Source organism: Parasteatoda tepidariorum, chromosome 5 (assembly GCF_982258835.1).
Source record: "Parasteatoda tepidariorum strain Cologne lab strain chromosome 5, Ptep-v5.0, whole genome shotgun sequence".
Taxonomy (NCBI): domain Eukaryota; kingdom Metazoa; phylum Arthropoda; class Arachnida; order Araneae; family Theridiidae; genus Parasteatoda; species Parasteatoda tepidariorum.
This window is the reverse complement of record NC_141759.1, coordinates 69060677-69073215: the sequence shown is the minus strand read 5'-3', so window position 1 is coordinate 69073215 and position 12539 is coordinate 69060677. Positions and strand designations below refer to the sequence as shown.

Sequence of the window (12539 nt, the reverse complement as noted above, 5' to 3'; positions counted from 1 at the left end):
TCGAAACAAACTTTACCTCGTATAGCAAATTTAATTCTCTTCGTCAATTGAAGTGTTATTAAGTAATAAGTGTTATAAGCTCAATTATATAACCCTATAGTGTTATAATGTTATCTAAATGAAGTGTTATGTGTCCTAATATTAAAAAAATTACATTTATACAGGGTGTTGTGGCATATTTTTAGTATCCTTGTAAAATTACTCATGGAAATATTTTCCCCGACCCGTCCTTATGTAGGGCATGCGGGTAAATGTTTATTAAAATCAAAAAAATTCAGAAAACAATACAAGCATAAAATACATATCAGACATGGCAAACAGCCCATGAACATGACGGGCGCAGAGCAGCAAAAATCATGTAAGGTGATAAAACCTTAAAACAGCAATATATTAAAAGTGTCCGTTAAAAGAACAATTTAAAAGATAAATGTGCAAAATTTACAAAAGAACAATATAGTATAACATTTTAAAACAGTACTTTTAAAACCAATCAAATAGTACAAAAGTAATTACAATAAAATTGGAGCAAGTAAAAGGCATAGTAAAAGTTATAAAACTATACCATCAATAAAATTGAGACACCCAAGTTGGAACGAGCAGATTCCGAGACCGTTAAAGACAGTCCTCCAATAGATCCTCTAAAGTTTGTTTAATAATCTTTTTTATGATATTTCTGCAAGTCAGGTTAGCACAGCATTGATGTTGACTAATATTATTAAAGTGATTGCCCCGGAGTGTCCGGAATTGAGAACAATTCATTAACAAGTGATCAATAGATTGACATTCACCACAGTAATTACATTCTAGAGATTATTGTAAAATTACTCATAATGAAACGAACTGGAACTGTTGTATAAATCTTTATTCGCCTGTTGTCGAGAAAATGAGCATCGTATTCACGTGCTCGAAACAACTAAGATTCGAGTAAGGTTTGCAATGTTTTGATCATTATCTCTTTTTAACTATATTAGTGTAAAATATAGCAGTTCGTTATGTTTTGTACAGCATCATAGCATGCTTGCGGCGTCTTTAGAATCCATTTGTTGTTTATTTCGTTGAAATTTAAATTGAAAAAAAACGCTTTATATTGTAAACACTACAAGTATAATGGCGCGCTTTTTCAAGATTAGTCGAAAAAAATCATTCGAAAGTGGTAACCCGGAAGTCTTAAGACGAATTTTAACCCCTAGCGCCATCTGTGCTTCACTTTACACTACGAACCATCCATAGGTGTCTTAAGAGTGAATGTACTGTAAAAATTTTCCCTTCTATAGTATTTTTTGTATTTAATTGTCAAAAATGATTTTTTTAAATTTCCACGGGGCATTATTAAGATATTTAATGCAGTTTTGAGTTCTATGTAGTATCTTAACTTAAAAAATTTTTATCTCTTTGAAAATCAAGACAGTAACTAATGTACTTCCTTCTCCTGTGACTATCCACCTGCTAATGGGGGGGGGAGCATTCGAAGTGTTGTCATGGCTAGAGAGTTGTACTCTGAGCCACCTGTAGCCCATTTCGATCACCAATAGAACTCTTTTAGAGATTAGGCATCCAGAGAACTTTTTACCGCGAGAGAAACTGTTCATGGCAAGTTCAGCTTCGCCTCCGTTAGTGATTTATGTTTCAAAATTTAAAGAAAAGTTCATGTAAACCTTGAATAAACCGTAAATTTTCAAATACTGAAAAAATGCTTTCAAAATATTGAAATGCAAGTAAATCATGGCAGAATTACTTCTTTACTGCGTAATTCTAAGTAATCATGTCATAATTCGTTTGCATTTCGATACTTTTTCAGCATTTGAAACCTCGTGGCTTACTCTACGTTTACCTGAACTTATTTTTTTGTATGTAAATGACAGAGAATTTATAATGAAGAGCTTTTTCCTCGATATAGCGGCCTTTCCAGGAAAAAGGGCCGTGGTAACCCATTGTTAGAGAATCTGACTTAGTACGGAGGGTCAGGGGTTCAATCCTAGACTCCGCTAAGACCCACCGTAGTTTTTCTGAATTAAAATTCTGCATAAGAGTAAAATATGCCGCTTCTAAACCAGCTATTTCAGCTCAATTATTGAGAAACTAATAAAATACATGGATTGCTAAGACCACAACGAATTTTATGAATAGTTTGAATGTTACTATAAATCTGAATTTAATTGAGACGAGCATAAATGAGTGTTACTTGTAAAACTGTTCGTGTTTCGGACACCCGGTACCGGGTTTTCAGAATAAAAACCTGGTACGGGTACCCGATACGGAATAGTGACATTTTTCGGGATAATAACCGGGCAATGAAACGCCGGCCGGGTACTGGATAATTGCCTGGTACTCGATGCATCCCTAATGTTATTACTCTTCACATCATTGTAAAATAAATTCCAGGTCTATAATTAGGTTAAGAATGTTTTACAGCAATATGAAATGTTCAGTTTAGACCTCATTGCACTGTGTATAGCATTTTTTCAAGGACTATGCCAAAAACAAGTATTTATTATAAATATACAAATACAGTCATACCTTCTAAAGCATTAAAAAAGGGGTTTTTTTTTCTTATTCGCTATCTCTACGCTCGAATACGCCATGTGGCGAGAAAACCGGTTTCATACCTTTGACCCTTTCTCTATCCTCTTCCTTTCAGTTGTATAGAAATGTGCTATGATATTTTTTCCTTCTCTTAATATCTTTCGTATTTAATTGTTAAAAATATTTTTTTTTAATTCCATGATGCTTTCTTTTAGTACCATGTTTAATGTAGTTTACAGTTCCATACATTTTTCTAGCTTAAAAGATTTTAATCTATTTGAAAATCAAAACATAGACTAATGCACTTCCTTCTTCTATGACTCTCCACACGCTAACGGTCAAGGCATGCGAAGTGCTGCCATACGGTGATAACGGATTGCGCTAATGGTTTTCTAAAACATGGTGGACTGCGCTGCTAATATCTAATCTCTACTTAAGAAAGGTTGGTGAACTGCGCTCAAGGCAACCCTAATGACCATCCCTGCTACTGCAATCATGCAGTAAAACAATTTCGTCGTCTAGCCAATATTGTTCGCCAGAAGCTAGTGTGTTGTGGGGGGATATGTCAATAAGTGTTCCTCCATTTTTCGGTAAATTTCACTTAAAAGGAATTTTTTATAGGTTTGTCAATTTTGATACTTGTGTAATTTTAAAATACAAACTATATTTGAACTATGAAGAAAAAAGTTTATGTTCATTTTAAGGTGACAAGGGGCTTTCAAAATTTCTTCATAAAAAGTTAAAAATCCTCATATAAAAAACGAGTAATTCTGATTTATTTGATATTAAAAAATTTTAGCTTAATATCAATATATTTCATTTACAGTTTTAGTAAAAATTAATCAATACAATGTCATTTTGATATTATAAATTTATGATTTCATTTGAATTCTCACAAAATACTAAATTACAGTTCCGAACTTTTTAGTCATTGTTGTTTTTTTCATTGCCTTAAAACCCTTGGAACAACTAAATATGACAACATTTACAACAATACTTAAGAGAGTAAAATAAAACTTTATTCCTTTGTTCATTGTTTTAATGGTTTTTCTTAAACATTGTTGCCGAAAAAGATAATTGTTAATAACACCAACAATATAGCAGAAAATATTAATTCCTCATTCTTATTTGAACTTTTATAAGTGAATAACGTCTTTTTTGACAAGTGACTTATAATTTGTGAAAAATGAGTGAATTATTTCGTTTTGCTGTGCTTAATCACTGGCAAAAAGAGTTGATAAGGAATCCAAGGCCTTATCGTAAGCATGAAAACTATTAATTTTATATATTTTAAGTAAAAGATAAATTTCGAACTATCACCAAATCTTGATTAGGATCTATCTAAGACTTTTTATAATTAAGCAGGAAGTGGTAATATACAATATTAGAAGTCTGTATTATTTTGTGTGAGACAATACCTAATTCTTCAATTTGTGATTTCATTGCATGAATATTTTAATTTAATCTTATTTGAAAATCGTTGAAACTGAACTGAAATGAAATACGAAAATTCTTCCGTAAAGTGTTTATTCGCAAAATATTTTAATTATTATACATTAAATAAAGAATTTGGTTTTGGTGAACCGCAGATTTAAAACAAAACTAAGCTCGTCAAAAGGAGGTTTAGAAAGAAAATGCTGTTATTTGTACTTTCATAAAAAAAAAGATTCTTTGCTCTTAAATAAATCATTGCGTTATTATGCATTTCATTCAAATCTTTTTTTCTTTTACATTACTTTTTGATTTGAAACAATTACATATTAGTTAAAAACTATAATATTTTAACTATAAAAGAAATTAAAAACTATATTGTGTTACAATTCTTCAGTTTATGTTTGATTATCCAGTTATGATATATTTAGTAATCATAAAACATTTTTGTTACCCAAATTTAAATTAGTAAAAAATAAGCTGCATTAAAATTTAATTAATAATTTAATTAATAATCTGACTTTAGCGCCTGGATTTCTTGCAGAGGACACCAGCAGTAGTTCATCTGAAACAGATGGGTAAGTATATGATTTGGATTGACAAATAGAGTATTATTTTTTAGGAGAAAAATGGTAATTTTTTAAAGTTCGAAAAATAAATAAATAAACAGATAAAATAAAAAATAACTGAAATAAAAAGTTAATAAAATAAAAAAATAAAATAAAAATAAATGTATGAATAAATAAAAATAAATAAAATAAAAAGTAAATAAAATAAAAAGTAAATAAAATAAAAAATAAGTAAATAAAATAAAAAATAAGTAAATAAAAAAATAAGTAAATAAAATTAAAATAAATTTGCAAATAAATAAAATAAAAAATAAATAAATGAAATAAAAATAAAAAGTAAATAAAATAAAGAATAAATAAATAAAATAAGGAATAAATAAATAAACGAAATAAAAAATAAATAAATACAAAGAAAAAATCCTTTTCAAGAAGTGCAAAGAAATCATCGCATTTAAATAATTTAGATTAAATATCATTGTTTGAAAAAAAATATTGCGCAAGATTTTATATTTAAAACCTGCAATATGGAGATAAAATATTAAATGTGAATATCGATATAAAATGTTAATATAAAAATGAAAAATATGTGAAGAGATGTTTTTTATAAATTTATTTCATCAATATTAACTTATTCACATTAAATTAGTCTTTATAATGGCTTAAATATGAGTCGAGTAAGAAACTTATAAAAGATAACCATCTTGAGATAATTAGATTCTGTCTATAAATATCTAATCTATAAATATATTATTTTCTTTCTATTTTCAGCTACGAAATGCTGGAGGTTGAGGGTGAGGTAGTGAGTGAGGAGTCAAATTTGACTTCTGATGAGGATAAGGATGAAGCTAATGATAGGTACCAAATCGAGTTATTATCTTTAAACGATTGTAATATTTGTATTTTAAACCGCTTCAACACTAGATTGCCTAAGGAAGTCATTTTGACTGCTTTAATTTCAATTGGAAATACAACGATGTATATAATGATACAATTTCTTAGAATTTTGTACTACATATAATTTTTTTTATTGTTAATATATATTAATAGCTTGTTATCTAACTGTAAATAATAAAAAAAATTAAAAATTAATTTCAAACAAATATTTTTACACATTATTTATACTTTTACAATCCGGTCATTTTGACTGCTTTTGGGCAATGTAGATATATACTAAATTTCAGTCTTTCTAGTGTTAAATATTCAACAAAATTTGTTGTATATTGGCATACAAAATACTACCATCCAATAGAAAATAAAACAGAATTCGAAAACTTCGAAATAAAAATTTCTAATAAAAATAAAAAATTTCGAAAAAATTCCATTTTTTTTCCTTTGTTTGGCATTTTTGTAATGTATGCTACCAATTGCAAATTTTTTTTTTTCATAAAAAAATTGCGTTCATTAGTTTTTTAAATTTTATGTTAGAGTTCATAGAGTTAGCAACATAAATGAAATATAAGTCAAGGAAATCTATCGTGGATAACTTACGATGTTTTTTTTTAATTGCGCAGCAGAATGGTATTTTTGCATACATATTTTCATATTGGAATCACTAAGAAACTTTTAAATTATGTAAATTAAATTATTTAGCTGTTATATGAGATATGTAAATATATAAGGCCTATACGTAAAGTGCAAGAAAATACGCTTAAATTCTCATGAAAAGAAGACTTGTTATTATAGATTTTCAGCTTTATAAAATGTGTTAAGCAAACTTATGTCTCAAAATTGAAGCAAAAATATAATGCAATAATTTAATTTTTTTTCCTTTAGCGATGATATGGAAGAACTGAGTGCTGAAATAGAGCATTCTTAGTCATCTACAACTGATGATGAAGAGTATGAAATTTTGGATAGGTTTGGATATTTAGCTTTTATTTTATTTTTATTGTATTAATTGTCTTTAGTGAGATTTTAAATATTTAGCAATTTTAGATATTATATATTAAATGGTATTTATGTTGCTACTTTTGCATGCTGATTTTCATCGTAGAAACTTTAGAAAATAATTGTGTAGACATCTTTTTAATAAATGCAAATTGAAATAGTTTGTAATAGTCAGAGTTTAATGATTTAAAATAAATTGTGCAAAATCCATACAAGTATGAATTAATTCTTCTTAATAAAAGACATGCTATTATATGTGAAGCATGTGTTAAACTTGACGCGTTAACTGTATAATATGGTAATTTTATTTTTCATCTTTAGGGATGACATGGTAGAGTTGAGTGCTGAAATAGAGCCAAATGAATCATCCTCATCCAATGAAAATGTTGCTATAGTGAATAGGTTGGTTAAATAATTTAAATATTATTGAGATTAAGTATTTTAAACAAAATTTTAATTTTTAACTTTGTAATTTTTAAAACATAATCTACTTTTTTTGTTTGGAAGCTTACGCATGAAATGAATAGAAAATATATATTTCAAATTTATTTAAAAAGTGCAAATTAAATGAATTTGTTCTAATCAGACCTAGATGAATTACAAAAAATTAATGTGAAGCATAAACGTAAAAGGGATGAAAATGGTTTAAAAACACTAATAATTTTACTTTTTGATAAGTAATCATTTCTTGCAAATACTTCAAAAAAGGAGCTTCTCAAAATTACCCCGAAATAAATATAGTCGAGACTAAAACTCACACATTCAATACAAGGTAAAGTGGCATGCTTGAAATTGAAACAGCGTATATATTTTTATTTTAATGAATCTTGGTAAATGAAAAATCGTTATCAAATGGGACAAAATTCAAATTTTAATAGTTTATAACAATTAATTAATCGAAGAATTCTAATTTGATAATAGTTTGTTGTACTTACCTTCATTCTAAAATTATTTTACGAATAAAAATTGTCTTTAGATCTACTATATTTAGATCTTCTTTTCTACTTAGCAGCCATGTTTATTTACAAATAAAGATGGGTTTTCAAAGGTGTTCTTTTGAACATGTCACTATACATAGAGTTTTCAATTTCAATTACATATATATATATATTTTTAGAGCTTTTCTATCACATTTTTTCACTAATTTGAGAAACTAACAGGTAGGGCATTTGTTAAGCTTGAGGTAATTATTCGATGTACTAATTTCCTTTTTTTATTTTTAGCGAAAAAATGGATGTATTGCGGGGTGATATTGAGCCTAAGGAGTCACAAATGATTCTTGATAAAGAGATGGTTGATATGAATGGGTAATTAAAATCATATTTTAAACTACATAAAATGCATCTTCAATTAGTTAATACACCAGATTTAAATTTTTATGGTCCGAAATCGTAGTTTTACTTTATTCGAATTTTTTAAGTTATTTTCTTTTAGAAGCAAATATCCTACATTTTATTTTATTCATCTTCAAATAAAATGAATATTTTCCGGGTCCATTTTAATGAGAATTCCGTTAAATAGTAGCAGTATTTTAATCCAAAATTTAAAACCCGATTTTCTGCAGTTACGTAGTTTTGTGTAACTCCTTCTTACTGTCGGTAAATGCTCATAATTTTATTTTATTAACTGAATGCAATTCCGTTTTATGTAAATATATATATTTTTTATAAAAGAATATATTATTAATTTTCCTACATTATTATTCAAAATAGAGATTGTAACCACAGTCTAGAAGGCATGGACTCAATAGATCAGTTTTGTTTTGGTCAAAAGAACTGTTGAGAGCTTTTACACCTTAAAGTTAATTTTACTTCTTGCAAAATTTGCTATCTTAAAAAGTTCATATTTTTAAATATTTATTTTTCCAGAGCTATTTAATTAATTATTTCAATTTTGGTGTTTGGTCTTTCAACATTTCATAGATAAAATTTAGTTAAAAATTTGTTTTCAAAACAAAAATTCAAAAAGTTTCAACCATTTGCGTTTTTTAAAAATGATAATTAATGCAAAGAATAATATTTTGCATAAAATTAATAAATTGTCCAAAATTGAATAAATTGTCTTTTGAATAAACTGTCTAAAATTGCCTCCTTCTCTCTTTTATTTTATTTTATAACCGTCGTTGAACAGCCAACCCAATTTTATGGGTTTACGATAGCTAATGTTCAACTCCGTAGCCTTGTAATTTTGAACCCAATCCAGAAGACAAGGGAACTCCCGGATCGAGTAGTGGGAGAAATTTGCCTTCGTGGAGGACTTTTTGATGGAGCTAACCCGCATTTGAGTTAGACCATGAGAGAAGACCATGAGAACCACCTATGGTTAGCCTAACTTCAAGGGGACTCTAACCCGTGATCCATCTACCACTGAGGATATTTCACGTCAGCAACGTGGTCGGTGCAAGCCGGATGCGGAATTCGTATAGACTGGGATTCGAACCCGGTTCGCCTCATTGGAAGGCGAACGCTCTTATGAAATAAAGGTTCCTATTCCGTCACAAGAAATGAATCTAAGTAAACCTTTTTATATCTGATTTCATATCCTTATAATTAATGCCTGCACAGATATTTTATCATATTTGAGAAAAGTCGCACAACTCTTTGCCTTAATGAAAATCCGATCAATAAATCAAAAGTTAATAATGAGTTCAAGTTCTTATCTCTTCCCTTTTTAGCTTAAAGTACACAAATTTTAATAATGAATTAATTTTATTAATTTTCTTCTTTAATTTTAATAGTGACAGAAGTGACCATTGGTACTTCGAGATTGATTCGAGGGAAAAGAAAATACTGTCCAAGTCCTTTAAAGTGAAAGAATCATTGGACATAGTTGTTGGATTAAAGAGGTACAGTAATTGCTATCGATCTTATTTAAATAAATGCATTTCTTTTCATGTGAATTTAAATAACAAATATGCTTTTCTATACGCTTCAATAGTATATTTTATAATTTATTTATTTAATTCCACGTCTTCTTTTTAAACTAAAGAAATATAAAATTGTAATTAAATATGTTTTTAAGTAGTATAAACTGGCTATAAGAGCAAAAGCTTAGAGAAAAATTGTTTCATTAAATTTATTGACACTATATATACACATGATAAAGTATTAAAAATATATTTTCTTCAATTTTTGGGATTTTATATATTGACTAACTAAGTATGAAGTTTTTCGTGGACAATCGAGCATAATGTATTCATACGATAAACATAGAAAACAATTTAAATAATTTTTTTGAAAAATTACGCTTTTCAAAGCCATTTCAAGTACTGTCTGGACTAATTAATTAGTGTATTTAAAATAAGGCAATACAATATATAAGGTTGTTTGATTACAAATTGTGACATTTTCCGTTTCACTTCAAAAATGAAACATCAAGGTAAGCAGCTGTTGTTCATAAATAAATTTTCTTTTCAAAATTACTTTGTATATAATTGTATAATTGTGCATGTTTGTATTGTGCATGTTTGTATTGTGCATGTTTGTATTGTGCATGTTTTTCCAATTTTGTTAGATTCTTTGATTTTGAATGATAAAATCAAATGTACTGTGATTGTAACATTAAAAAAATTTTATGATATGAATAAGATATTTCAATGATTAAGCATAAGGTCAAAATCAGATTTTTAAAAAAAACTTGGATTCTGTTATAATAAGAAATAATGCAGCGTTCTTTCTACAAATACCTTGTCAAGCTTATTAGTTAACGCAATTATTAATAAAATTCATTTCTTAACAGTATTTGTTGCAATTCTCTCACTTGCATGATTAATAAACAAAATAATTAAAGTCTGATATAAATTTAAGTACATAAATAACCTTCTTGTAGATTGTTTAACAATAAATGGATTATTTCTTACAGTTGCGGAGATGTTTCTCAATTGACAAAAATTCTGGAAGAGAAATTGGCTCAAAACCCAGAGTTTGCTGAGAAAAGAGAAAAGGCGAGAAAGAAAGAGAGGAGAAGTCTCCGCTACTTTGTGAGACGTCTATTTACTGGGTGTTTCATGCGGAAATATTAGAAAACAGAGTGAACCCGAAACTAGACATTCCCCGACTTAGAACTACCGATCTTGACAAAATTTCTCATATTTGTGACTCCAAAAGTACACATTTCCTGACTTTGAGACTCTGAATGTATGCAATTCCTGACTATTAGACTTTTCCTGACTGTGACTTTTCCGACTGTGACTTTTCCCGATTGTGACTTTTCCCGACTGTGACTTTTCCCGATTGTGACGTTTCCCGACTATGACTTTTCCCGATTGTGACTTTTCCCGACTACGACTTTTCCCGACTGTGACAATTCCTGAATGTGACATTTCCTGAGTGTGTGATATTTCCTAAATGTTACTTGACTCAAGACACACAAACTGGAGAATATATAACTACAAAAGAATGTATTTGACTCCCAGATTTTTAGACATTTCCACGCAGCTGTGTGCTAAAAACAGACGAATTTTCGAATACGTGTGACTCTCAAAATAAACTAAAATGCCTAAATATGTGACTATTAAAATAGACGTTGCCCTGTTGTGTAACTCTCCCCGATTGTGACGACATTCTCGGGCTCGGACTTAAAAGCTAGACGCACCCGACGCAAGACTTCCAAACTTATTTGAATGAGTGACTATAAAAGTGTGCATTTCCCAACCTCGAGATTCAGGAATTATTAGACCTTACCAACTTTTTGACTTTAAAAGTGAAAGACTTTACCTGCATCTGTGGCACACAAAACAAACATTACGAACAAAACAAAGTATGAGTCTAAAACTAGGTATTAACCTGCTAAAGACTCCCCAATTAATCGAAACTCCCGATTTTGTGATTCCAAAAGCATGAATTTCTAAATTGAAAGACTCCCAAATGTTGATTGCAAGTTCTTTCTCTATTTATTGTAACTTATTATGTGCATGTAAAATTTACACTAAGAACAATAAATGGAACTTGTTTAATGATTTGTTATTTTCTTATTACTTTTATTATTCAAAATTAGTGAAATCAATTTTTATTAAAAATGTATGTTACGACTGTGTGCATGGGCTGAAAGCCCATATATATCAAGACGGAAAAGATTAAAAACTGATAACAAAAAAATTTCATTTTTTAGCTTTTTTTCGGGAATAATAAAAATCTATAACTACCAATTGTTTTTAATGGATACAATTTTTATATTGAATTGCTTCTTCTCCAAGAAAAAACTAATTACAGTGATTGTTTATTGTTAAGAATAGATTAACTCCTCCCGAATATTATCTAATATTGAAATAGTTCTCCTACCAGTATTTTCTCTTTTTCGTCTCGCTTTCAGGCCTGACTGTGTGTACTAAAATAATTTAATAAGACGAACAGATTTTTTTTAACCCCGGTGACTTCTTCGACTACTCGCTAACACTAGATATTGCTGACGCAGTTCAATTTATATCACTTAGCTAATTTCGGTAATACTTTTTTTATAAACAATGAAGTGTAGATTAATCAATGTTTATAAACAATGTTTGTTTATAAACAATGAAATGTAGATGAAATGAATGTACAATAGATTTCATAGCTGATTTTGAATTATTTTTACAACCAACTTTGTTATTGTTCATCAATTCTCAGAACTGCCTGTTCAGTTTTTTCCAGATAACTTGTGCCTCTTATCCGCAACAGGACGGAGTACCAATAGATTAACAAAAAAAAGAACAAATTATTGTAATGGATTGATATTCGCTCGTAGGAAAACGCATTTTTACAGTTTAATTAAATCAAATTTAAATGAAGATTTAAAAAAAGTTAAGCAGATTGTTCACAATAGTTATAAGACAAGGATTATGCAATTGCAAAAGATCATATTTAAAAAAAAACTGGTGATAGTTTTCAAAAATTAAGTTGCGTGGTGCAATAAAAAAACTTCAAACATAATATATAAATATATGAAAAAAATTATGACGGTAACAATAACATTTGGATATCATAGTATTTCTTTAACATTTCCTTAGAAATATACAAAAATTCATAATCTTTAATGGTTTTGAAGTAGCTTGTGATTTTTTTAAAAACAATTTTTGAGGCTGTGGCGACAGTTGCTTAAAAACGTAAAAATTATCGAGAGATACTTTCACAATCTATCTCTCAAAAGAAATAT

General features: G+C 28.5%; 1 protein-coding gene across 1 annotated transcript; it reads left to right on the top strand.

The window, feature by feature from the left end:
* The first annotated feature begins 4475 nt into the window (after positions 1-4475).
* On the top strand, positions 4476-11329 carry LOC122269060 (uncharacterized). The gene is made up of 7 exons (XM_043040416.2): positions 4476-4532; positions 5292-5378; positions 6297-6380; positions 6732-6812; positions 7634-7717; positions 9148-9255; positions 10272-11329. Exons 4-7 carry the CDS (start codon positions 6739-6741, stop codon positions 10429-10431), a joined length of 426 nt encoding a protein of 141 aa, XP_042896350.1. The 5' UTR covers positions 4476-4532; positions 5292-5378; positions 6297-6380; positions 6732-6738; the 3' UTR covers positions 10432-11329.
* The last annotated feature ends 1210 nt before the right edge of the window (positions 11330-12539 follow it).

Excerpts from the sequence above, each read along its gene's own strand:
- LOC122269060 (XM_043040416.2), top strand. The coding sequence starts at position 6,739 with ATGGTAGAGTTGAGTGCTGAAATAGAGCCAAATGAATCATCCTCATCC. Across the intron at positions 6,813-7,633 it reads AATGTTGCTATAGTGAATAG|CGAAAAAATGGATGTATTGC; the intron begins GTTGGTTAAATA and ends TTTTATTTTTAG. Across the intron at positions 7,718-9,147 it reads GAGATGGTTGATATGAATGG|TGACAGAAGTGACCATTGGT; the intron begins GTAATTAAAATC and ends TAATTTTAATAG.